General features: G+C 38.7%; 3 protein-coding genes across 6 annotated transcripts; 1 reads left to right on the plus strand and 2 right to left on the minus strand.

Moving 5' to 3' along the window:
- Positions 1-47: 47 nt before the first annotated feature.
- On the minus strand, positions 48-7,143 carry ccnt1 (cyclin T1). Of its 3 annotated transcripts, none has more exons than XM_047597303.1 (9): positions 6,943-7,143; positions 6,195-6,276; positions 5,981-6,109; positions 5,170-5,230; positions 4,502-4,564; positions 4,331-4,376; positions 3,985-4,148; positions 3,758-3,828; positions 48-3,655 (listed from the first exon to the last, which is right to left on the minus strand). In XM_047597303.1, exons 1-9 carry the CDS (start codon positions 7,113-7,115, stop codon positions 2,348-2,350), a joined length of 2,097 nt encoding a protein of 698 aa, XP_047453259.1. In that variant the 5' UTR covers positions 7,116-7,143; the 3' UTR covers positions 48-2,347. The 3 variants fall into 3 exon arrangements, with proteins under 3 accessions (XP_047453259.1, XP_047453252.1, XP_047453243.1); XM_047597296.1 differs by having other exon boundaries at positions 4,331-4,382; XM_047597287.1 differs by having other exon boundaries at positions 4,331-4,385.
- A 2,118-nt stretch (positions 7,144-9,261) lies between these two features.
- LOC125022177 (SAP domain containing ribonucleoprotein) lies at positions 9,262-15,443 on the minus strand. Of its 2 annotated transcripts, none has more exons than XM_047608590.1 (10): positions 15,331-15,443; positions 14,135-14,234; positions 13,870-13,913; positions 13,675-13,745; positions 13,074-13,125; positions 12,344-12,417; positions 11,845-11,882; positions 11,031-11,125; positions 10,394-10,480; positions 9,262-10,291 (listed from the first exon to the last, which is right to left on the minus strand). In XM_047608590.1, the coding sequence occupies exons 1-10, from the start codon at positions 15,361-15,363 to the stop codon at positions 10,250-10,252; spliced, it is 636 nt and encodes a 211-aa protein (XP_047464546.1). In that variant the 5' UTR covers positions 15,364-15,443; the 3' UTR covers positions 9,262-10,249. The 2 variants fall into 2 exon arrangements, with proteins under 2 accessions (XP_047464546.1, XP_047464537.1); XM_047608581.1 differs by having other exon boundaries at positions 11,025-11,125.
- Positions 15,444-19,993: 4,550 nt separating this feature from the next.
- Positions 19,994-27,373, plus strand: pmelb (premelanosome protein b). The gene is made up of 12 exons (XM_047570679.1): positions 19,994-20,103; positions 21,807-21,902; positions 22,008-22,154; positions 22,722-22,850; positions 23,309-23,470; positions 24,032-24,358; positions 24,650-24,877; positions 25,501-25,638; positions 25,735-25,837; positions 25,925-26,130; positions 26,232-26,322; positions 26,920-27,373. The coding sequence occupies exons 1-12, from the start codon at positions 20,046-20,048 to the stop codon at positions 27,080-27,082; spliced, it is 1,848 nt and encodes a 615-aa protein (XP_047426635.1). The 5' UTR covers positions 19,994-20,045; the 3' UTR covers positions 27,083-27,373.
- The last annotated feature ends 493 nt before the right edge of the window (positions 27,374-27,866 follow it).

A 27,866-nucleotide genomic window follows, 5' to 3' on the forward strand; every position in this document is an offset into this window, starting at 1 on the left:
TTGAAGTGCAGCTGCAGTTCTAATTAAAATACGACATTCACTGAAGATTTTCTTAAAATATTTATTGACTTTGAGAATAAAGCAACCACATTATATCAAAAAGAACAGTGTTCACATATAACTGTTTTACTGAAAAAAAATCCCAAAACGTTTCATTTCCAGACCTGAGTGTCACTAAAACACCAAGACGTAATAAAACATGAACTTATTGTAGCTGTGTAATTTTGCATTGTTAGGTTGCATGAGTGTCTTCCGTTTTCATTTCACAGATGGGCTTTTATTAAGAAATGTGTCCTTTTTTTTTTTTGATAACTCTCTCACAGCAAAATGTTAATACTTTAATAGGAAGATTTTGCCCAGGTCAAATAAAACATAAAATGGCAATGATATACTGGGAATCTATTCTAATAATCTTACCATTACACGTGTAACACTTTGCATTGTAGGCAAACCTACAAAGATAAATATTCAGTGCATTTACCATTTCCCTGCTTACAACCAAGAGCTGAACAACTAATAAAATCTCTGCTGCCTGAGCAAAGAACTTTTCTTTTCCAGCATATTTTCCATATATCATGGGACCAAAAATATTTTTTAAACTATTGTATGGCTGATTTGTTGTACTGCATTACTGTCTAAAACAAATACATTTTTGATTACAAACTGGTAAAAGAAAGCCGGGTTAAGAGCAGTAATACTAAACAATCAAACCAATATAAAGCTTTGTATGAATCAAATGTACAGGCGATATCCAATTCTCCTGCCAACAAAATGCACCTCACACAAACATTAATTCGGATTATTAGACTTCATGCTCGAGACCCTGCAGTGGAGGTATATCGATAACCTGCTTGCCATATATGATTTTACACAATTATAGAACACATGCAAACATGATTTTTTTTTTTATGGATAATGGTCTGTGGATGGATTATAGAACAATCTGGAGTCAAGTGAAGGACAAATTTAACAGGATTAAATCAGACCAGCATTAATTGACAGGTATACCACCAAAACAAATGCATACATTAAAAAGACAAAAATAAAAACTCATGATTAATCTTTGATGTTGCGTGTTAGCATTTTCCTGGTCAATAACCCCTTTACAAATCTACAACAGTTATGAACTCCAAAGACTGTTTTAGTTTTGTACGATTCAGAGTGAAAACGTGTTACTGCTTGTCATTTTGAGATCTGAAGTACTGAAAAAGAAATGTGTCATTTTTGCCTTCATGCCTTTAGGAAATCATCTAATGTTCTACTTGTCACTCACAGTAACAATAATTGTGGTCAGGGCTGTCCCAACTTTTGCATGCGCTTGTATTCTTAATATTTTTGTGTTTAACTGTAATCAAAGACTCAACCTAGAGAAAATGTTATACGGAAAGAAAACCCTCACATCTCTGGGGATTTATCTTGTTGCCAACTCCTTCATTGTGACCACAGTGGGTAGATATGTTAAACTTTTCAAACAGATGTATGTCCTTGGTATGAACTTAGTGTATTTGTTAGAGAACTGAATATGAACATTTTACAACCATTTAAAACAATGACTGCAACACTCAAAATCTAAAAGGAAAAGTACAAGCTTCCTTAATTTACATCTCTTTTTTTTTGCAATTTTTCATAACAAACTGTAAAAAATATTTGTTTTAACCATTTTGCAATCTTTGTACAAGTTAATCAAACACATAAACACCAGTTATGTTCATCCGTCTGTTTTTTTTCCTTTGACATGATGGCAGTAAAATAAAAAGGACAAAAACATTAAAAAGATGGCTTTGGAGACACAAACTCTCAAACTAGCCTGTACAGTCTTGATGAAGAAATGTCCCTCTGACCAAAAAGACCACAGAGGGGAAACCTTTAAAAAGGTACAAAAGGGGACTATGATTTTTCTAAAAGCATTGAATTAATAAATAACATACTATAAAAACATTATAAAAAAGACAGTTGGTAAGAAGACAGGCTTGTGATGGAAATCTTTTCGTTTCCTCATGATTTCAAGACATTGACGTCCTCTAAATCAGGTCCCGTCATCACAGTTCATTTAAACTTTTGAACTGAGCAGAAAAGGGAAAAAAGTATTATCTACACTTTCCTGTAACTCTTTTTGTTTTTTTTTGTCCTCACATTTTGCAAGCTTTTCAAGCCTCATTATTGCCCCAAAGTACATGGTAAAAAGAAAAACTCATTGATCTCCTTTACATTTCTCTGCTGTCACACTGTCGCCTATAAAAAGGACAAGTTTAAAAAAAAAAAAAAAAAAAAAGATTATACAATACTTTATGTAACAATATGGATGTACATGACTCAATGTACATAACATTGTCTTCTTATCAGGAGCTCATTTGGGTAAGGGTGGCAGTGGGGGAGGCGGGTCTGAAGGCAGAGGTGGGGGCCTGGGGTTGCTCCCTCTGGAGCCACCAGTGTACCGGTAGTCCCCATACTGAGCTCTATAATCAAACATGGACGGTTGGGACGGCTGCACCCCCTGCGCACTCAGCAGTGAGTTGAGCATTTCAAATGTGTCCTGGTACTCGTTCGACTGGGCTCCGCCTGCTGCACTGTGACCATTAGTGTCCGTCTTGTCACTCTTGGAGTGCGAATAGCTCCCTTGGTGGTGGGGAAGGCTCAGCGCGGGGAGACTGTCAGGGCCGTGGCCCAGAGTTTGTCCGGAGGAGGAAGACAGGGACGGTAGCGGGAAGGGATTCCTAGAGGACTTGCTGACTTTAGACGCCTGGTGAGAGCCTGCTGTGGGATCCTGGGAGTGTGTCCGCTTACGTGAAGTCGAAGAGGATGAAGTGCTTGCTCTAGAGGAGTCATTTGGGACTTTCTTGCTGCTTCCTAATGCCCCACTGGAACTGGATGAATGTTTGTGTGAAGAGGAAAGGGAGGCACTGCTAGAGGAAGAATGATGGTGGTGCTGCTGATGGTGGTGGTGGTGGTTAGATCGGTCCCTGTGCTTGTCCCTGCTCTTGCCCTCCTCCCCTGAACCCCCCCTCTGCTTCTCAGGCACTCGTATTCGGACTTTGATGTCCGGGTCCTGACCTCGGGCACTGCTGCTGTGCCCGCTGCCGCCACCTCCCCCTCCTCCAGCTAGTGGGAAACGTACTTTTAGAGAGCTCCTGTCGTGCCTCTCTTTCTCAAGGGGAATTTTAAGAATAATGGGGGAGGGGTTGGACATGTCGGAGGAAGAGGACGAAGAGCTGGACTGCTGATGATGATGCTGGTGCTTCTCTTTCCTCTGCTGTTGGCCGATGAGAGCCTGGGCGGCATTGGCATATTCTCTCTTTACGCTGGCCTCCATATTCTCCAGCTTCCTCTTCTGGGCGGCTAGGACGTCGGCATTCTTGGCGCGATATTCACTCAGCGATACCTTGGCCGGGGCGTGGACCTCGTTGTTGGCCTGCTGCGACTGTTGCTGCTCAGCTCCAGACTGCCCCTTTCCACTCCAAGTCTGAGCACTGCCAGATGCCACTCGGTCCTTGTCGCCCCCAGAGGAGGAAGAGGAAGCGGATGGTGGAGCAGAGAGGCTCATCAGCCCTGCCACAGTACTCTCTGACGAGGCCATGGAGATCATGCTGATCATGGTATCCCTCTGGTCACCCTCTTCCTGGACTTTTGGCTTCACTTTAGGTGTTTGGCCTCCAGCCTGGGTGACAAGACAAAAGGTTGTTAAAGTGACTCGATAAAAAAAATTCAGACAGACTAGGAAGTAATCTCTTATAACGAAGCCGCAGAATAAGAGCTGCACCTTCCAGTTGCGAATCCGTTTCAATCGACTGGGTGTTTTCTCCAGGATCTGCAGGAACTCGTGCGTAAGCTCTGCCGAATGTTGAAGAGGCAAAATCAATTGTAGATATTCAGCCGTTGGGAATATTTCCCATTCCTCAGATTAATCTATTTCACAGGTTTGTCATTTCAAGTTTCCCTGTTCATACTTTGAACAGACTAAAATAGAACATCATTCGTGAAACCTACCATCCAACAGCTCGAGGGTAACTGTAGGATCGACATACTCCCACCAGTGTTTGCCGTCTGTTGAAACCGGGATCTCCCAGTTGGACCATTTGCAGGCGAGATGGATGCACACGCAGGCCACAACAGGTGGACTATACTGCAGGCAGAAGGTGGTCAAGTGCAGACTACGTGACAGGATGCGTCCAGGAGAGCAAAAAGAAAAACAGAAAGAGAAAAACAGATATTCAGCATATTAAGTTCTTAAGGATTTTGCAGAAAAATGCTACACCAATGTGTTGCACAACTAATAGCAAAGGACGTAATCTTTACAGCAAAGTACTATGTAAATAGTGAACTGTAAGTGTACCTGTTGGTGGCCATGAAGTATGATGTTTGGGCCAGATCCTTACTTGCTGAAACAACAATAGAACAAAAAAACACACTTAAAATCTGCCTGACGTTGAGTTAATACACAAACAACAAAATCGAGCTAAAACACTGGGCCAATATTTTACAAGATTGAAGAATTGAGCCTCACCTCTGACGAGCTGAGTGCACTTGACAACATGAGTATGTGGGTGATCAATGGTGATTTCAAAAGCTGTAATAAAAAGGGGACAAAAAAGGTGGTAGAGCTTAATAATTGACTTACAGATGTCAATATTATATAAATAAATGATGTGGATTTCATTAAACCCAGTTTCCATGGCAAAGATCATTTCCCATGCAGCAATAAACAATAACAAAGTCCCTGAAAACCAGAAAATGAACACTGTGTTAAACCAAACTATGTGTTGTAGAGTCAAATTAATGTGGAAAAACATCACTTCATGGGACAACAGCCTGGACCACATGAAAACATCAACAGCTGAACATGAAAAATATTAATGACATGTCGGGAACAATTATTTTTATTTTTTCAGGCTCATGTTGTTCACCCCAAAGTCTTCAAACAAATGCCTTAAAACTATGTTGAGAAAAAAAGAGGAATGTGAAAAGTTAGCGACGTGACAGAAACAAAAACGCTGAAAGAACAATTAATGTAGGGGCTAAGTGCTTCAATAATGAAGCATCAATGTCCCTTTCCAGTGCTGCTAACGGCTTTGGGGTTTCTGTGAACAAAAGTAAAACAGGTTAGCTCTATTTTTATAATCACATGCGTTTCTGGAGGGAAAGTAGGGACCCAGTTCTTCCTTCCAAACTTACCCAAGGTCTGGAGAATTATGCTCTCAAGAATGACCAGGTCTTGGGCTTGTTGCAGGTAGGCCTGAGGTTGAGAGGACAGGCACGTTACTCACTGGGAGGCCTCTAATCGTTGTCAAACAAGAGCAACTGGCCGTGCTATGTGCTTTTGAAAACGTTTGACCATTCATCTGAAAGGCTTTCCGAGTTCACGTGAAGATCGGGTCACTGTTGTTCAAGATATATGTGATGGACTTGTACATATTAAATCTGACTGTCTAGTAGAGCCAAGGAAGCCTGACAAATAAATTAGTAAATAAAGCCACATATCAAGTACAGATGCTCTTGTTTTACAACTGTTAGACATCACATTACCTGGATGACTGAAAACCTACAGACACTGAAATGCATTTTGATTTTGCTCTCTGAACCCTGATCAGCACCGGAAGAAGCAACTGCTCAAAACAAAACACCAGAACAAGTAAGTTCTCAGATTACATGTGAAACAAAAAAAAAAATCAAGTAAGGAAGAAAGGTTTCACCATCGTCTTGTGTTAGCATTCCCATGTTAGCAAGGGGTGATAGCAAGTGTCAGTATTGACGTTGCCACTTGAAAAACCTTTTGCTTCAGAAAAAGTAAGCAGAAAGCCACAAAGTACAGCTACAGAAAATTTAGTAACCGCAAGGTGGCTCATTCAGGTATATCGTCCCAGGGATGCTAGCGATACTCTATAACCAAGCTGTTTCTTTGAAATAAACACAAACATCAGGCCATGTCTTCACATATTCTCCCTCGCACGACTGCAGAGGATTCTCACTCCAGCCCAACACTTACATCACTGCGTACATCTGGAGAAGGCTCCTGAGGATTGAGGCATGCATGGGCCACCTTGATAACATGTTCCAACTTTCGGGGCTGCTCCTCAACCTTTGCTGCGAGGAAGAGCGCGGCCGGAGCAATAACCTGGCGGGGGACAGTTACTCGTAAGTTCATGTATTCAAGTACCAACAGCTGTAACAGGAACTTCAGGCAAGGACGAAATACTCACATTTCTGTGAAATCTGGTGAAAGACTGGACCATGTAGAACCGATGCATGTACACAATGGCTGTATTGATTGTAAGTTGGGACCTGATACATGGCAGTTAAGGACAACGTGGGAAACAGCAGAAACAGTAGATAAACACATCACAACATCTCCGGTTAATGCCTTTCTTATCAATTACCGCGTTAATCGGCATAAACATATATAAACCAACACAACTTAAGAGGTTTCATTTTGCTAATGACTTAATTATCATCACAGTATTGGCATAACAACAAACTAGACACTCCAACTAGTCTAGTATAGCAATCAGGGGTTAGCCGGAAGACGCTAATTTTACATAACACATGAAAGGCTCGACTCTAAGATTAAAAAATCCAGAGCCTTCGCTCGGAACTACAGTGTTTCTAGAGATAACACGATGATTCACTCTACGTCGTTGCTTCATGGACATTTACAGTAAGAGACACAGCTAATGCTCACGTCCTCAAGGCCCGCCGACCACACAGGCCTTCGTGGCTCCGGTTTAGCCTACTACGCCGCTCTCAAGTATCGCTGGCATGCTAACGCAGACGTAGGAAAACCACATATCGCCTTAAGAAACAACCGTCAGACATAAAAACAAACGAGCAGCCGTCGAATAAATCACAACCACAAACACCGGGCACGCTCACGGCTGAGCCGGCTTCAGGAGAAGCTAAACTCGGCTAGCTAACAAGCTAGCTGCTGGCTAGGGAGACGACAAAAGATACACATTGAGCCGCTGTCCCATGTCCTGGAGCAGGTTCGCCGCCTGTTGTCTGTAGGACAGTTCCTTGTCGGGATCAAGTCCAGCTCGCCGAGATGGGCTGTTGTCGATCTGTTGTCGGGTGTAGTACCATTTGTTATTACAGTTTGCAGGGAGAGAACGAAACGAAGCCGCCATCACTGAGAAGGACGATAGTTTAAAATTTCTGCGCGTCACAGGAACATACGTCACAACGGGTAGCGACGTCGGTGTATTTCCTGTGGCGAACAGCAGGTGTCTCCAAATCACCCAAAGACAGTCTGCAAAGACTCAGAGGCTATGCACGACTGTGTGTCTGCAAAATATCTAAAATATCTAAAAAATAAATAAAAATGAAAAAAGCCAACTGAACTGAAGACCGAAATTTCACCACCTATCAGGCCTCTTCAGTTTTAAATGACTGGTCGGGAGCGTCGATGGGTGGTGCTCACCCGAAACTCACATGATTAAAAGCCGTGAACAACCCAATACTCACTTTGTATAGAAACGTTGTTTAGGAGTTAATGACTTGTTCTTCGCACTGAGAAGTACAGAAGAAAACCAAAAAAAATTATAAAAAATAGATACGTAAAAAAAATAAATAAAAAAAAATAAAATAAATACATCTATTTTCTTCAGTATGCAAAAATTGCAATTGTAGACTATTTCAAGACAGTGAAGCTGGGAGCTAATCATGGATGTTACTGAGTGTTTTGATTTTACAGTGTTTGTAGCTCAGTCATATCTTTTAGTGTAGTTAAATTTTATACAAAAAAGTAAGTTCTCTATAAAACCTGGTTTAATGCATGTATGCAGCAATGTATTCAAACCACTCAATACATGTTAAACAATATAGTAAATCGCCAACATGTTGTTTTTATAGGCCTGAATAAAAGAAAACTATGATATATTTTCACTGCATGACACAGTGTATAATTGTGACTTTTTGCGTGAACCTATTCATGAAAGATTCATCTTAGAGACAATTGAATTCTCAGGAACATGTCTTCCTGGCCTTTGCATCCTGTCCATTTATTATAGTTTTATATTGTTAAGCACACAACTGGTGATATCAGCTGTCCTATGCCTTCACTGGAGGACACCTCCAGTTCCTAATCTCTCTGCATAGCCAAGAACATGAAAATAGACGGCTCCCATCCAGGACATAAACTCTTCTCTCTGTTGTCCCCTGGCATAAGATACAGAAGCCTGAAAGCACACACCAACAATTTTGTTGTTAAACTGTTTTTAACTCTGGCCCATCAGGCTGTCAAATCAAATTCGCTTATAGCCCTCCTCCAACAGCACACAGCAAAGAAACACTACTCACTGTCCAGGTCTGCACCAACCTGTCCAGGAAAGCTGCAGGTCCAGATCACCACATGACCACAGCTGTGGAAAACATCTCGTGTGGTACCTGAGATCCCTCACCCCAAAGATGTGAACAGCTACAGCCCGGTGGCACCGACGTCTTACCTGATGAAGACACTGAGGAGGCGAATCCTTACCCACCTGCGCCCTCTGGTGAGCTCATTGATGGACCCGCTTTAGTTCACCTACCAGCCCGGCATCAGAGTGGATGACACTGCCACGCACCTCCCTAAAGAGCTCTTTTTCTCACCTGGAGAAGGGTGGGATCATGAGAATCATGCTCTTTGATTATCCACTGCAGGATAAAGGATTATCTCCATCTTATATGTTACATTATTTATTGACATTTTTTTTATTATTATTATTCCATATGATCCGTCTTTCATTTGTTTTTATTGACTGCAATATTTGGCATGAGTTACACTCATAATGTGCATCGACAGTCAAGGCTTGTCTAATATATACTATATATATAATATGTACTGCATATTTTCATCTGTAGTTCAATAATATACAATCGTGATCAAACTGCACATTTGCAGAGGGCCAAATCTGGTCTTTTCTAAAAAAGAAATGTTAGTTCCCATGAAAAGAGAGAGCTGATCATTTAGGTAATGTCTGTACGTGACAATATAAATATAAAACATAAATACAGATAAATATACGACCACAATAAACACTACACTTCGTAGTGTTACATATACTGGTATTGCTTGTTAACTACCTCCAATAATAATGTTAAAATAAACCTAAAAGGAAAAATTGTGCTTTAAATGTGCATCATTGTTATAAATTGGCAAAAACCATTAGATTTAATATTTTGTTTTCAGTGGGAAAATATGACTACACAACCGCAGCTTCATTTAGAGGGAAGACAATAAAAATAAGACCCATCAAACGCTAAATAATCACAGTAATAATCAAAGGAATCAGATTTCAAAAAATTGAAAACAGTTTATTTTAAATCACAAAATGTTATAAAATGGACAGATAACTGAAGCACCGTAACCATATGATGCCCAAACAGAAAACAAGAACTCAACAGGGTGTCTGATCAATCAAAAGTACCTGAAATACACACAGAGGTACTAATCAGTGGCTATTGTTACCAGATATGTTGATTTAAAATCATATGTCTATGTTATAACCGAAGCATTCCATTTTCCCAGTCAATATATGACAACAATAAGGACATTTTTAGATGGCAGATTACTTTTACATCCAGAAGAAGCCGGTTCAGTTTTAGTTATATTCTGTTACCACCACATTTTTTAACATGGTTTGTTTAAAGTGTAACAGTCGGGTTGAACTAATCCAACACAAATAAGGTCAAAAATGTTCCAATTTAGATTTAAATGAACCCGATCAAATAAAGAAGCAGGGGGCCTCCTTGTTGCCTAATATGAAGCTTTCTGCAGCTGCTTCAAAATAAAAATATTTAGTTTGACTTATAAAAGCAAAGGTGGTTTGAGATTCGTTGTTCATTAAATCACCTGGGATGTAGAGAACAAAATATTCTACTGTAGGGCTCTTTCTGAGAAGCAGCTGCAGGAAGTTTCCTGACTAGACCAACTGTATTTGTTTAATTAAAAAAAAAAAAAATTACACACATGTCAATAGTGCGGCAATGAAATCTTAACACAAAGAATTAACAGCCTGTCCTCAGATACTGCTGTGCTGCTTGAAGGCCTCCCAGGACACAGAAAATGATCGCCCTGTAAATTATAAATGGTTTGAATTGTCCAGTGATTTGAGGTTCACTAAATAAATTGTAATTTTTCTGAATGCTTCCTATTTAAATCTCATTCATCCACGTATTCTAGCGCACTTTTGATTTACAGAAATCCTATCAGCCACCTTCGGGAATCTCTGGTGTACAGTCATGAAAACGCTTTACAAAAAAAACGGCCTCCAACATTTATTTACACTTTTCCAAATCTTTCGGCACGCTTCATTTTTTTCGCCTGTAGAAAACAAAAGGAAGACAGACGTTAATATGTGGCCATTAACTTTTATGTGGCATGGGGATAAAATTGAACTCAACATTGGAAATAATAAAAAGGTACCTCGACGTCGGCGGCACCGGCTGAACCTGCACTTGTTAAGATCCCAAACCGCTCCTTGCGCTTCTTCAGTTTCTCATCCTCTTCAATCTGAAAAAAACAAAACAGGTTTGTGTCATGTTAATATGTTGATGCACATTTATTATATCTGCTAGTGGATGATCACATTATCCAGTAATCAAGCCAACATGTTCTTCTTCATGGAGTTCACTTTGACATCTTCAAAGCGTCGACTACAAAATTGTTTCTAAAAATGTTTTGTTGAAGTTGAAGTCAGAACTTGTCAAAACATTGTGAAGTTTTCAATAGTTGCTTTGTTTTTCCTCAGAGTCGCTCATAAATACATTTATTTGATACAATTTATTGTTTTCACATTAACTTAAAATGTAGAAATTTCAGCTTTTGATTTTTGTCGCACGTTTTTTTTTTTGCTTCATCATCATATACTGTCAGTTCTTTAGTATGTGAAAAAATAATGTGGCTGATAATTATCCATTAGGTCATCTTCTGTAAAATTAATTGTTTAATTTATTTAATGAATTTAAATTTTTATTTAACCATTTCTTTTTGCTTGGTCTCTGACGAGGGTGTGACGTCATGTGTCAAATTTGGAGGTACAATTACACAAACTTACAGTCACCTTTTGTGAAATAGATGAAACGTTCATGCCAAATCGTTCCGCTCTCTTCTTCAGCTGATCAACACTTACAGCAGCTTTACTGTTGGCAACAAGACCTGTTCAGGAGACGGAGAAACGACTTCAGATTAGTGTTTGAAATCTGCACATATCTCCCAGGAAACACTGGATGAAAGCAGGATTTTCATCAGGGAGAACTTTCAAATGTACCGAAGCAAAGACAAATTCTCAGCTTCAACAGCTGCACCTACACACACTTTAAATGGAAGACAATAAGGTAAACCAACTTTCTTCCAGTTAGAGCTACACCAATTACAAGAGAAATATGCCAACATGCCAAACAATCACCGGTCGGTCCACACTACTCCACTAGTCACTTAGCAACAGGAAATAAGAGTTTTAGATTTTTATTTTATGCCAATATAGCAGCTTAGATTCCAGATACTTTGTTAAATATTATTTAAGGTGCAAATAAAGCAGAAAACAACATTTGTACATGATGATTTGCTATAAGTAAAAAATAAGATGTGCAGGAAGAACGATTTATTCCAAAAACAGCAGCACGGACTGCCGAGGATCATTACAAATATTTACTTATGTGTGTGAATGTGCGTCCACAAATATAAACACAAAACCTATAGGACCTGGAGACTCCTATAAACCTATTAACTGCTACAGCTCCACATAATCCGGTGAAACTACCAATGAACGCATTTTCATGATCTCTAAGCTAAAAGACCGACACGTTCTAAGAAAATTATAATGATAAACCGATTCAATGTGGCTCTGGTCAGAGAAATGAAGAGTGATGACAGACCTGGAGATGGACTTGCAGCATCAGCGGGTAAACCAAACCTGAGGACAAGGAGACAACCCATGTCAACACACAGTAGTTGTGTTATAATTTTCCTGACGACAGCAGTTATTTTTTATTTCTGTAGCTAGAAACAACTTTCTTCCTCAAACAATGATTTAATAGCTTGTTGTGATTAATAAAATAGCTAGTGGTTGTGTTCTATTTCAGTCAACACTCTTGTCATCCGAAACAAATAAAATTGATAATCAAATTTATCAAAGTACATGAAATGAAAAACACACCATCATTTCTTAAAAAGCAGGAAGAGGAAATTAATACACACTGTAGTAGAAAGAAAGAGAAGCTGCAATAATACCAAGTAAACTTGAACAACGTTACAGCTGCATTTACTGCTCAGTCAGACTCAGCCTTCTTTAAACAGCAGCTTTCACGCTAACCTTGTAATAAACAAGAGCAACATGTCATCAAAACACTAAACCTGTGGCTGGTCAAAGTTTACCTTGCTGCACGTATGGCCTTCTTGCTTTCAGATGATGCCGGCATGTTAAAACGTTCTGCCCTCTTCTGTAGTCTCTGCTCGTGATAAAGTAAGATTAAAACCAGAACATTACACATGGTAAGATTTAAACAGCAGGGAGGGGTAGAGCAGAAAACATACAAGTTGGAGATAAAAATCACAACACTAATGCTACAGAGGGTTGTCCAGGGAAACTCATGACTCATAAATACTGAGATTGTACAAGCATCAGAGGCGTTGGATAAAGTTTCACCACTCAGTTATTGTTTAGAGCCATCAGCATATAAGAACAGTTTGGGAAATGGCTTAAAAGTGTAATCTCTCCGAAGAAATGCAGCAGGAAGCAACAGATTAAAATGCTATAAATGACCTTTCACAGAAATTGAATGAAGGTGCAATTAGTAGTACAGACTGCAAAAGTAACACTGGAAGAAAAAAAAGCAGCTACAAATTCAACAATACTGCAAAAATAATCCTAAACAGATGATTATCATCTTGTTTACGGTTATTCAATTCACTTTGCTGATGAATGTTTCAAATGTGTTTATCTCTATATAGATTTAGGAGTTCTTACATTAGAGCACACAGACCACAGTATTATGCATCACTGATCTCTGTATATATAAAATACACAGACTAAACTGAATGTACTATTACATAGGCTTTGTTGTTTGTGAGCTTTTACAAGAGAGTAAAAGCACGTTCTACTTACTTCACTGCCAGTTGACGGGGGAGTTATTTTGACCACCTTCTTATCAGCAGGTCTGAAAGCAGAAAAAATTCAAACACATAAAGATCAAAAACCAGACGTGATATACAGACACATTTATACTAAACCTGGTGAACAATGGTTCAGACAGAGTACGTGAAATACTACATGAAAGCATGTTGGACATATTATTTTTAATTTCTGAAAAAATAAAAAAAGTTACACACTTGTCAGAAAACACTTGCGCTGGCCAACAAACAGTCCCACACACAAACCATTGTAGCTGATTTCCTGCTGGTTTCCACCATACTTTTTACTGCTTAATAACTTGTCATGCATGTTTAAAATGCTGTTCTTCAGTATAGACTCAACTACCTAAACAACATGTTTTAAGCATATTTTTTTAGTCCACATTGCCACCTGACCCTTTCATCTTGTAAATCTTGCATCTACTAAAATGTCAGGCTAAAACAACATGTGTTTATACATTGATTCCATCTACCAGGGGATATTACAAACTTCAAACAAAAGTATGTACATTTAGTCAACACTGCCTTATTATCCAAAGACAAGAAGCACAGAAGGTTGATGAAGACAAACTTACTCCTCACACTCGGCAGGTTCAGAAATCTTGTCCTCTTTTACGTCGTTCGAACTCTCAACTTTAGTGAAGTCCTAAAACAGTGAATTAAAAATAAATCCTTCCTTTACAAACATGACCGAGAAAACAGGAAGTTAAACAGCTCATATTGCGATAACAAACAAATAACAAACTTAAACGTAAGGAAAATTCCAGTACCACTGCATCTTCTGCCAGCACATCATCTACGTCCACATCATCCTCTGTTGTTTGGGAAAAAGACGACAGCAAAAAGAAAAAGAGGCAGAGACCAGTGAGTTAATCACAATACAAATGCAGAGACAAAGTAAATGAAACGGACGGACACTGGAAATAAAAGCATCTCATTTCATTAGACAAAGAATCTCAACCTGATCAAATGCATTTCTGACCTCCAACTGCGGTAAATAATGTCAACACAAATATGTTTCCTACTGAGTCTCACCGTGCTCATCCAAGTAGGCTTGGAGTCGTGCGACTAGTTCCCCTTTGTTTCCCTTGGTCTCCAGACCTCGGGCCTCGCACTCCTGCCTCAATTCAGCAAGCTACAACAGACAATACACAAAAAACGTTTTTGGTAACCACTGCTGTTGTGTTTCACGCTGCATTTTGTTGTTTTTCCATCAGACAATGACAATAAAACTTATTCAGTGTCACTGATTTGGACGAGTAGAAAAAACAAGGTCTTCATGGAGACAGTTTTTGAGTTTTATAAACAAGCCCATAACACAGGACTTCCAGTAGCTGTTTAAACGGGACTGTTATGAAATAGCATTATTCAGCTATCTAACGATTATTTTAATGACTAATCAAATGAATATCAATGATAAAAAAAAACTGAAATTACTAAAAAGAATGATTGAATAATAAAATACCCATCACGATTGACTGAAGTCCAAAGCAATACATTTAAACTGAAAATAAAATCTAAAATAAATAAATAAATCATCTGAATTGTTTACCCTTGTCCTCGTTGAACAAAATCAACAGCTGATGAAATGCTTTCTTCTGAACTAACTCTTTGATAAACTCAAGAGTTTCACCCAGGAAACGGTTGAAAAGAGGCGGTAAAACACGCCGGTCTGATCAACTGAATTATTTAATAGGTGATTAACTCTAAAGCAGGTTGTACTATTGTGAGGCCATTACAAGTTTTTTTTTAATGAACTTCAGTAATATGGTTTTGTCGGAAATGGTGACGTGAACTGACTTCGCTACAAACCGAGCGAGTAACTGTGTGTCTGTGTGAACTGTGTTTGGCTGTTTGGCTAAAGTTCGGATAATTTATAAGACTAAGCCTGTTTAGTTTAATTAAACCAAGAGAGAGTCTCTACGGTACTTTAAATTTAAGAACAATAACCATACGTAAATAAGTTCTGCGGTCTATCCGTGTTATATTAATAGTAGCGAGCTAAGCTAACGTTGTGATTTTAACGTTAGCTCGACATTAGCCGCAGCTCATTGAACTCACGCCGGTTATTAGCATTCACACATTGGGCGGACTCTTTTAATACATTAAACTACCCAACTATCCACAACCCCGCTCACTGGTACTAAAACTAACATCGATTATAACACTTCCTCTAGGAATAAACCGACCTAATGCAGGCAATAGTGTATATATTTTAATTCACTACCAACCTTCAGCTTGTGCAGCTCTATCACTTCGGCCATCTTTCTTTGTTGATGAATTACTTCCTCCAATCAAAGCGGAGCTGCTCTCCTTCTGAACCCCTCCAATCTCACTGGGTTTCTCACAGCGCCACCTACTGGATAAACCTGCAGACAATTTACTGAGGTAAATTATCTGGAGCAGAAAGACAAAAACGACCACTACAGCAAATAAATAAATATATCTTTTTGTTTTATTCATGCAACAGTATACACCACCTATATATCTATTATATTTTATATTCTTTTATAAACTAAGATTTGACTTATGACATACAGAAAGTTTGCCATACAAGGGATTTTTGTAGCAGTAGGACACCAGAAACAGGAAATTGTTGGATAAAGGGCATGTATTTAAAGGTTCGTTTAAGTGCATTTCCCATAAAAAGGTTCAGGTTTCTCAAATGTTGCTTCACTGTTTTCGTTAATTATGTTCATAATTAATTTATCTTTTTGTTGACTCTTGAACCCTGACTTTGTGGAAATAATTAGTGGCAGAGACTTAAAAATATGAAAAATAGGTCAACCAGTCCTTGTTATAAATTCTCCATCCCGCTTCCTTTTTTGTTTTTATAAGAGAAAGTTGTATCCAGCACCTGTTCCTTAAAATGCTCTGCTGTGTCCAGATATAGCATCATACACAATGACCTTTGTGATGAGGTTGCATTTAACTTCCTTCTAATGACTCGTCCACATACCAGCAATAGCTTTCATATCCTTTTAAATCTTGGCTGGCTCTAAATTCAAGAGTTCATCAACAGCTGACAGTCCTGATGGCAATTCTCAGCCTCCTACGAGCTTTAATGAATCTATAAAAGCCTAACGACTTAATTTGATCATATCTGTTATTATAGTACAGGCCATTGCCATTAAGTGAATGTCACAGAGCTTGGGATATTCAAAGATATAGCCATGATTAAATGGAATAAAACTGTTGTAGCATTGTTGTGTTTTTCTTTTCTGTTACATCACATTTGAGAGAGGGCTGTATTTGAGAGATGTGGTGCTGGTTCAGACAGGAATGAAAAAAATACACCAGGGCTTAGATAGTAAATTTCATTATTTTACTTTGGAGGAAGATGAAGGCAGGATGATAAGATTGTTGCCAGGCAACAGGCAGCTAAACATGAGTCATGTGGCACCATGTTCATGTTTTCATCAAATGCAAGAGGCAGGAGAAACTACACCCACAAATTAAAAAGTGCTCCTTCTTATTTAATGTTCTTTTCTGTTTAATATTTAACAGTACTTTTATTTCATTTTCATTTACTTATTTTTAAAATGTACAGTTTGTATTAATGAATGTTCATATCAATTCTTCTGTTTTTCTTTTCAGTATTTTTTTATTTTATTATTTTTTTTTTACAATTTTTACATTTATATATTTATATATAATATGGTGTAATCAACATTTCTAACATTGTTCATACTTGGCTTGCTTTCAAACGAAACACATGAATATATGTTAGTTTTTTATTGAGCTGCAAATCAGATAGAATAAAAGTAGAGTTGTCTCAAAAACTTGACATAAAAGCCTTAAATAGGCTTGTAGTAGCCAATTGTACATTTGATAATTTCTTTTCCAAAATAAAAACGACCAAGACAAAGCTTCAGGACCGTGGCCTGTAGACTCAGTGCAGGATGCCACACATGTTAAACCGTCTTTAACATTGCAGTGCCAAAGCCTCCTAATCAGGTCGAGTCTGGGGCAAAGGTCAGTTTAAGAGTTCACCTGTGTACTATGACACATATTATTAAAGATGCATGTGTTGAGTTTATTAGATTGTTGAATATTGAGAGTAGGCTGAAGAAAAGATTAAATGAGAAAAACTGAAAAGAATATCTGAAAGAAAATAAATATAAAATATGTGAAGAGTTTGGTAAATATGACTTTGCTTTCCTGCAGACAGTTACACAAGACATTTGATAGCAATCTCATACCTGCCTGTTCAAGAAGAGGCTATAGCCAGGAAACAATTAGCTTAGCTTCACATGACAGAGAACACAAAGTGGACATAGAGAAGCAGCTAGCAAAGAAAATCTGCTGACCAGCACTTACATACAATTATGTATGTAAATGCCACTTAAAAGTGTTTGTGCCACTTAGAATTTTCTACATTTCTGCATAAGCATGACTTAAAGCATCAGCAAAATGCTTCCTGGAAGCAGACAAAGAGAACCCCATTACATTATGAATCAGAAACATCATCACTGATGGACCAAGGACAGTTCTCAAAGAAAATGTCAGGACATCTACAGACCTGAAGCAAACAGTTCATTTGAGGAAACCCAACAACATCTCAGAACTAATGTGGTTCTGTACCAAATCACTGTAGAAAACTGATCATCACCGTCTCTACATTTGAGGTCAGGCTTAAGACTTTCCTTTTTGACAAAGCTTACAGTTGGAGCTGGACTTACCATCCCTTAGTTATGCTGCTATAGGCCTAGGCTGCAAATTACATCTGACCCAGTCTTCATGGCCTCCTCCAGTTGTCCACTCCTAGATGAATGATTCACCAACCTGCGACGATTCCTGTTATACTCTCACATAAGATCATCAGCAATGTGTTATATTACTAGACCCTACATGTTTCCTTCAGCTTGATGCATGTATCTATGACAGAAGTTTGTTTATCTTGTTTCTGCTGTTCTTCTTTTCTCTCTATCTTCTCTGTTTCTACCTGGCTGGCCTTCAGCAGATGGGTCCCTCCATATGAGCTACATAAAAAGGAAAATCTGTTTTAAATTATTTTTTTGTTGTTGTTGCTTTGTTTTGTTTTGTTTTTTGCAGTAACAGCAAAGTGCAGAAAATCCTGAGGAGCGCAAATTCCTTTGTAGTGGCACAGTAAGTTCAAACTGTTTCACAACAAGTTGTGTTTTTACATGTGATTGTGTCTCAGACATTAAGCACTGTTTTCCAGTCTTGGCGCAAAGATTATTTTTTTAGGGGCAAAATATTTTGGAAACAACCAGATGGATTGACCTAAGATTTAACACGTTCACAGTCTCCTGAGGATAAGCTGTAAAAAGTGTGAACTCATTTAGTGCTTTAGTTTAAGTCTAAATATCTGATTAGCATTGGCTCCACTGTAGCATGCTAGCGTTAGCATGCTAACAAGCACAGCTAAGATGCTGAATTTAACACCTGTTAAACATTACATTGTCAACGCTACAGTAATTCACAGTGTTAGCATTAGCCCTGGTTTATCCCACAGTCAGCCGTCCTGTCTCTACTGTGCTGAGGTGCTTTCTGTTCAGTTTTCTTTGACTTCACGTCACAGATCTGTGCATGTTAGAGATGAGGCCCACATGGAGTTACAGGGTTCAACAGATGAAGCAGGTTTGAACAGGATTTGCTGTGAATGCTGACATTGTTTCAAAAGAGGTTTAAACAATGTCACAGTTTGGCATATGATATGGAGACAAAAAATCTTTCACCAGAGTGACTTTAAAGAGCCGGACAAAGCCGGATGAATTTAGGGAGTCACAAGTGCTTCAATAATCCTCATTAACGCTGCATTCCTCTCTCTCTCTCTCTTTTTTTTTCTCCATCTCTTAGCGATATGTGTGACCTACTGTTCAAAGAAGTCACAGAAATAAAAATTTCCTAAGCACAAATGTGTATCTATATATTCAATATATTAAAAATAATTCTTTATTATGAATGAAGTATGCGTTTTCAGTCTATGCAACTGTTACACACAGAACTCTTTTATGTTTGCCAAGATGTGCATTTGGGGTCTGATAATCATCAGCAGCAACATGAATTAAATCCTCACATAATTGGAATAATAAGAAAGGCTTCCCAAAATGGGTCAGGTGACTTTAGTTGAGATTTAGGCGAGCTTTTATGTTTCTGGTATTGCTAGCCATGCAACAACACACATGATTTACGATACTGTTAGACATATGACCTAAACAGCAAATCATTTATTTCAATAAAAATGTGTATATTTTGATTGTTTCTTTATTATTTTAGATGCTTTGCAGTAACAGAAATGTCTTTTGTGTTTGATTCAAGACTGGTGTATTAGAATGCATTTGTTTTCACTGGCGTACCTAATGAGCTGGAAAACATTTATTTAGGGATAACCTGCTAATAACACAAAGAAAACTATTGCATGCATGGAACAAAATGAAACAAAAAAGAAAAGAAAAGAAAAGAAAATGGGAATATTGTGTTTTTAAGTTTATGTTATTAAATAATTAATACAGTGCCAAAATAGAGCAATGCTGTCAGACTCTTATCTGGCTTATCATCTATTACTCTTCACAGTAAACTGTTATAAAACAAGTTCATTGAAATAAAAAATATTAATGTCTTCCAAATGAAAGATACAACATAAAGTAAGAAAAATCAAAAAAATAAAAACTTTATTTACTTTTAAAAGATTGCTCTTTTCCAATGTAGGTTATCCGTCTCGTGGTCCACGTGGAATTCTGCATTTCTTAGGTGATTATGTGGCACTTTCTCTACTGTACGCACTACTGTAATCCCTGAGACGTGCTTATTCTGTAAATACACAAATCTCAGTTGGTCCAGGTGCCCCTAAATCTGACTGGAGGAGGGGCGTTTCTGCTGCTAATACACCATGTCGGGTCAGACAGCAGAGAGTTTATAAAGCCGGTTTTCTGATGCCTGCTGCTCATTAAAGGGATATTTAACAAAGACAAGGCTGAAAATGGGGACGTCCACTGTGCTGTTGGTGCTGCTGGCAGTGGCTTCACAAACTGTGGCGAGTGAGTTGAGAAAATATTTTTGTAGTTCATAATAATTTGTAAACTGGAATGTGACTGCAGAGAATGTAAGACGTGAACATAATATTCACTAAACAGACTCACTGTTAAAAATCTTTAGCAAATATTGGTTTTATTAAGGTTCCTTTTTTTAAGATTACACCCTTAAACTGTCACAAATTGCTCAAAGAGACATTACAGATTCTAAGTAAATCATCTGCTGAAATCTCTTTTCTTGATCTCACTTTTCCATTGAGGTGGGTCATTTACTTATTTAAAGGTGTCAGTGCTGCAATGCAAAAATGATTATTAATTAAAAAAAATACTAGGAAAGTGTCATTTTGTCATATCTTCTATCACCGGACTAATGTGTAAGTAGCATTTTATTGCTGAAGATGATTTTTGAATGTATTTTTTAATTGTATTTTTTAGATGATTGCATGTTTTTTTATGTGAAATCCTATTCTGTAGAGTAGCAGGTGACTAAAACTGTTAAATTAATAAGGTGCAATATTTTAAATGAATCACAACCAACAACTTCTGAATTTTTTTTTTTTTTTTTTTAAATTATTAATAAAGTTAATTTCTTAAAATTATCCTATTACCAGATAATTTGTTAATTTTAAGACAATATTTCTCAGTGGGTATTAATTAAATCAACTCTTGTCTCATCTTCTACCTTGTTTTCTGATGAGGCGTATAAGATTTTCCTCTTTATTCAACCTTGCGTGAATGTAAATGACCCATCTTTTTGGCCATTTCTTATTCAAACTATTTCTAAAGATAGGTTCTCACTCTGTTGAGTCAGTCTAAAAATGATATGCATATGTGCAACAAAATAAAATTGTGACATTGTTGCTTGTTGTTATAATTCCTCTGAAGAGATCTCCTCTTAAAATTCAGTGTACAAAATTAAATGAATGTGAATTTTGTTCAACAAAATCCATAACCATTACTTCTAAGTGATTGGAAACAAAATCCTTATTATTATTTGTTTAGCCAGTTAAAGGAAGCACGTGTGTTTCTTCCAGATTCATCAAACCACCTCTTTCGTCTCAGCTATGAAATTAGTTTTTTTCACAGAACAGTTCCTTAATTAAATGCATGTGAGTGTTGTTTGAAAACAGATCAGCTAAATATGACAAAGTGAGACCTTCCTTTACACAATGAAGGAACCCGCAGATAAGAACAACACCTAAACGTTTGCCGTTGGCATCAAGTTTGGGCTGAAGGAGGAGCGTGACTAGTCAAAAATAATCCAGGCTGAATTCCTGATCAGCTAGTTTTATTATCTACTATAATGTTTAATCCAAATGCAGCCCTGTGACACAGTTAATCTGTGGTAATCACGCACACAACTCAGCTGAACATCACATGAGAGGGATTGGGACCAGCGGTTCATACTAGCAATAAGAAAAAACATCATATGGGCACCAGTGGGCACCTTCAACGCCATTCAAGCCAAGGGTGGTAAATAGTTGAATAGTTACAACACAAGAAGAATATGTATATATGTATATGTATGAAGTTTAGGTAAATCCAAAACAAAATCTGTAAAAAATTTTCTTCACAGTTTCTAGAGTCTGGTAATATCTAGGAAATAGCAAGTATGACAAAATGTTAATTCAAATTAAAGTGAGATCTTTAGTATCCACATGTGGAGTTGCTTTGTGTTGGAACTGTTTCATTATATTCTGATTTTTCAGAGCCAAAAAATCGTTTCACCCGCTATCCATCATGGAACACTAAGATGTACCCAGTCTGGAAAGATGGAGACCCGCGATACAAAGACGCCTGGAATGGTACAACTGATGTCATGTTGGCAAAATAATCCAATATGGAACATTGTTGCCTTTACTCATATTTTTTTGGGACCCCCAAATATTTTTTCCTGACTTCTGCTGCAGGTGGAAGAGTGACCTTCAACGTGGGGAATGATTCACCAACGCTGACTGGAGCCAGAGTTACCTTCACCATTGACCTGCAGTTTCCCCATAACCAAAAGGTGCAGCCTGATGGAGATGTGGTCTGGGCTGAAGACTGCATAGTGAATGGTAACACACAAAATATTTCACCCCCATGACACAATACATTTCCTAAATCCTTATTTATTCAGCACATTTCGAACAATTCAGTGAAATTTAAAGTGACGTGAGTTTTAAATGGAAACAGTAAAACAACCTGTGACAAAGGCACATAAGATATAAAAGCCGTGAAGAAACAAGATAAAATCATGAAGTATCAACCATTGTAACAAACACTCCCCATCTTGACTGCAGTCTTAGGGAAAAGTCTGCAGCTGTACTTGAAAACAGCATCAGCCTTGATTAAAGTGTACGTCATCTAGAAGCCTCAGGAGTCAAATGGTGCACTCAGTTTTAAGCATTACAGCAACAATAAAGCTTACTTTGCAATAAGAGGGAGTACTTAGGAAAACATTAGTTTTCACACTGAAAAATGAAAGTTTTAAGTAAAATATGGTGTTTTGGTGTTAAAATAAGAATCTTTATTCATCCTATTCCTAGAAAATGCCTGCAAAATTATTGTCCTTTTCCAGCTGAACTGTTTAGTGCCACTTAGCACTACTCTCTAACAGTCACAAACTCTTTCTTCTCTCACAGGAACAAAGCATTTGGAGTCCGAGCCAGTGTACCCAATACAGAGCACAGACTGGGAAGCTGTTTTCCCGGACGGCTCACCAATTAAGAAGGACAAGAAGCCGAGTTATGTGTTCGTCTGGAAGACCTGGGGTGAGTGGAGCTGTGGCCTCTTATTAAATGCTGCTAAAAGACGTGGATATCTGAGGGTCACAGAGTTTATTATGGCAAATGCCATGACCAGAGACACGACCTAGCATGGATTATATCCATGAGCCTTGTCATATGATCAGACTGTCTGATTTCCTTTGCTCAGACATGTAAGAAGAAACAAGCTGAGAACGTGTTCTATATTAAAATGTTTGGATTTTAACTTGATATGACATTATTAGACAAATAAATGGATTCATTTGTACAACACAGCTTGTGTGAGGTGTTAAGAGACCTGTCTGTAGGATTTTTGGGATCTATAAGCCGAAATGACTCCATCTACCCACGTGGAAAGGGAAGCCTGAGGGTGGGCCTTTAAGATGGTTGCAATTTGTAATCTCACCACTAAATCCTGCACACTGAGCCTTTAACTCACCACGCCCTCGATGCTCTTTTGACAGGTCAGTATTGGCAGGTGGCAGACGGCCCCTCTTCTTCTCTGACCATCGGTACAGACGACATCCCCCTGGGCTCCTACAGCGTAGACATTGTTATCTACCACTACCGGAGCAAAGAGAAGTTCATTCCTCTGGGATATGCCTCCACGCAGTTTTCTATCACAGGTACGTGATAGTGCATGAAATGTTTGGGTGGGATGCACAGGAGATACATGATGTTTCACTAAGTGGCAACTTGTAAGTCTTAGCAGCACCTGTATGTTTCAACTCCAACCATGGTCCTTGACCATGTACAATTAGCCAGGAGTTAGGAAGAGTCAGGTGCCGCCAAGAGGGAAGGAAAAGGCAAGATATACGCCATTGAGCTTCAAAGCTGGGTGATGCCACAAAAGGTTCATCCCTTTTTATATACTGCACAGTCAGTGTTCTTTACCTGTTAAAAAAGACATCATGCTGTATTATCAGGTACTAATAAGAACAGGACAAACTGAAAGACAATGTCTGAGACATTCAATAAAGAGGGAAGAGAAATGCTAGGAAGTGGCAGCAGAAGCATACAACAAACATGGCATGCATGAAAGCCATTTATTGGTTTAAATATCTGAAGTACGGGAGCTGGTCAAATAAATAAATAAAAGACAGTGTTTCTATCCCCAAAAATAACTCACTTAACTGTGAACCAAATCCCATTTACACCATCATCTCATTATCTGGCATCCTCCTTAGATCAAATCCCCTTCGCGGTCTCCCTGGACCAAGTGAACGACATTATGGCTGGGGACATGCGCTTCGTCCAAAACAGGGCGATCGCCTTCACCATCACCCTCCATGACCCGAGCGAGTACCTCAGCAACGCAGACATCACCTTCAACTGGGACTTTGGCGATGAAAGTGGAGCCCTCATATCCAGAGAGCTGACTGTCACTCACACCTACATCAACTCTGGCTCCTTCAAGCCTCAGGTGGTGATCCAGGCGGTCATCCCCGACAAGGCCTGCGACCCACCATCTCAAGCACCAACCAAAGCCCCACATGCTGACCATGGCACCACAGGTGAGGAGCAGATGTTGGAAGTAGCTTGATTAGATGTCGTCTGTACCGGCTGCATGCTGAAAGGATGATTTAGTGAAGTTAGCATGCTAACAGTGTTAAATATGGTCAACAGTGTACTGCTTTTGCATGTTTGCATTGTTGCTTGTTTTCAATGGTACTGTTTGAGCTAAATGCAAAAAGCTGTAGTTTAACTGCCAGTTTCCAAAGTATCAAGAGCTAAACTATAAAACTATCTCAGCTCTACATCTTACTGAAGCACAAACTTAACTCCACATTCGTGTCTATGTGCAGTGAAAGCTCCTGCATTAGCGTCCGCTGTTCCCCTGCTGGTTTCCACCAAGTCCGTTGGTCTGAATGTCAACATGGTTCCCTCAGACACTGAGGAGGACAACACAGAGGATGAGGCCTCCACCGCCACAACTACTCAACCATCACAGGAAACGCTCAAAGTGGTGAAGACTCCATCTCCCATCAACCAGCTGCCAGTTGAGAGTGAGGCACAGAACAGACTGGCAGCTTGTAAGATACTTGATTAAAATTATTAAAATTTCACAAAAAGATCAGTGTGAACCAGATACAGTATTTGTGCGCTGACAACAATGTGTCCCGTCCAAGTGCAAAACACTGAGCGCACACAAGCTAGCAGAGTGCCAGATAAGATCTTCAGCCAATATCCTGAAATGTAAATGATGAGATGTAAATCTTTAAAGAGGAGCTGTCATGCAAAACAAGTAGGGTAAGCTGGAAATGAGCTGCTCTATTTTGCTTTATCATTTAAATATCTGATTTGCATGCTGCCCGGGAACCATCAGGAAGATATGAAAATACAGACACAAGCTTTGAAGCGTGATATTGAACAGTGCAAAGTAAACGAAATAAATGATTTGACATTAACATTGCCTTCTATTAAACTATTTAAACTATTAATAAAGTCCCTCTCATCTCAGTCAAAAAGAGAAAAGGAGTAGGGCACCAGACCAATGACTACCTACATAAGGTATAATGTGTCTTCTAAATTTAGAGATTAAACTCATATTTAATGTAGAAAAGTATGACTTTAGAATGACCATACTTTGGAAGTCGAGTGAGAATGTCAAAATGATTTATTAATGGTGTGAAAATGCTCTGTATGTCCTCACCAGATGCAAAGCAAACAGTGATGCTGACAGGACGAGCCAGAGTTGTTTTAGTAGCTAAGAGGGAAGCAGATGATAAACCCTCCGATGATGACTGCGTGATATATCGATATGGCTCCTTCTGCACTGGCATTGAAGTATTTGGTGAGCTTCTTTTCATTCCTGCCTCTATTTGAAATGAAGGTGAAAGAATTTGAAATGATTGTCAGTGACACTCTTTCCTTCTGTGTTTGTTTCCAGAGGGCATTGAAAAAGTGGAGATAGTACAAATGGAGAATTCTGTGATGAAAATTCCCGGTAAAAGCCAAAATGTTTTGGATATCACTGTTACCTGCCAGGGAAGGTGACTGCTCCTGTTCCCCACCTTATATTAGCCACAAAACAAACGAAGCTGTTCAGATTCCTCACTAGAGTTCTTGTGTTTCTGCAGCCTCCCTAAAGAGGTGTGTAGTGTGATCCTGGATGCAGAGTGCTTGAGGCCGATTCACACATCCTGCAACATGGTGGAGCCCTCCAGAGAGTGCCAGCTGGTGTTGCGTCATCTCTTGAATGACTCCGGTGTCTACTGCATCAATGTTTCTATGGCCAATGACGTCAGTTTAGCCGTCACCACGGCTAAAGTCAATGTTGACATGGGTACGCAACATAACCACCATTTAGCAGGCTGTGCGTTTATTTGGTTTGACACATAAAATGTCTGTTTACAACACTATCTGACTGTGTGACCTGTGTTACAGATTCAGGCCCATCTTCTTCTGGTGCCGTCGCCATGCTGCTGGGCGCCCTGGTCCTCATTCTAGTAGCAGGAACAGTGGCATATTCCTACAAGTAAGAACTGTAGCCTGGAGTGTCAATATTCTTAATGACAATTTGCTTAAGGGGCAACTCTGGCAATACCCTGTATGTGTCTTATTGTAAACAAATCCCAGACAAAATACCTATGAGTTGTTTTAACCATTGGTTTCTGTTTTACTGAATGCTAGTCACACTGTGGTGTCTGGTTGTCAACACCAATAGAGACAGCTGCTGAATGTTGACAGGAGCTTGAAGGCTCTGCATAGGGAAGCAAATAGTATGCTGAGGGTTGGGGAAGGCCATGTTTTGTCTTCTACCTGACTATGTGAGGAACTGGTACTGCATTGGTTCATAATGAGTGATCGGTTATCTACCCTCTGAACAAAAATGAGTGCATATTCAAGAACTTAATTGGTTGTTCATAAAGTGTATCAGTTGGCAGGCTGATGCTGAGAAGGTAGCACAGAGTTTATTTACTGCCTGATGCAGAAAACTATGTTGCTATGACAGTGGGAAGAGTGAACTACAACAGTGAAGTTCATCCATGAGCCAAGACTCAGTGGACAAGTCTCAGTGGACACTTGTGTTTGTGTTTAAACAACTTGTTTCTATTTGTGCTTCACTCAACAGGCGCTTTAAGTCCTACCGTCCTCTAAAGGAAGACATGACAGCATCTGGAGGATCGGAGCTCAGTGGTGCTCACAACTGCTCCGGAGCCTCAATGTTCTGGAAGCTCCTGAGCAGACGAGGAACCGTCGACAACTGTCCTCTGCTGCAGGACAGGCCAGTGTGAACCATCAATGACGGCCAAATACAAAACCTAGCAGCATCTGATTTTCAAGGGGTTTTTTTTGTTTTGTTTTTTTTATACTTTTTTAAACATATTTTTGAATTACAAACTTCACAAATGTGTATTGTTTAGGATTAAATATCAAAAGGATATAAATCAAAAGATCTCCTGGAATTATATTATACATTAGACATGTTCTGATTTTTTTTTGTACCTACTTGAAACCAGTTTGTTAGACATGAATTTGAACAAAACTGAATTTGAATTTTTTTTCCAATAAACATTGGTCAATGATTAGAGTTGTTTTGATTTCATCCATGCACCATACACATGATTATGGGAGGCTGCGCTTCTGAAGGGATTTTCAAACATTTGACAAAAAGAAAAGAATATTCACATTATTTCCCCCCATATTCTGTGACTTGGAAATGGTCTGTTAATCATGATGGTTATCATAATTAACAGACCATGTATGATGTACATGATTATGATACATCTTCATTTTAAAATGTTCCTCATTTCACATTATGATTTCAATCATACTTTAAAAACTAATCTTCCAAATACTCTCAAAACAGATAAAATACTTTAACACACCATTGATGCTTAGCAGAAAAATAAATCATTTGAAAGGCAAATGTTAATTTCAGACTTGGATTAAAAACTGAAATATGTAATTTAGCCTAAATAATTAGTAAATTTTATTATTTTTTCCTGCACATATGCTGCAAAGACCTGCACATTTTAATACTTAATCTCAACTTCACAGATAAGCAGATCATGACTA

This window comes from Mugil cephalus, chromosome 1 (assembly GCF_022458985.1).
Source record: "Mugil cephalus isolate CIBA_MC_2020 chromosome 1, CIBA_Mcephalus_1.1, whole genome shotgun sequence".
NCBI classification, from domain to species: Eukaryota; Metazoa; Chordata; class Actinopteri; order Mugiliformes; family Mugilidae; genus Mugil; species Mugil cephalus.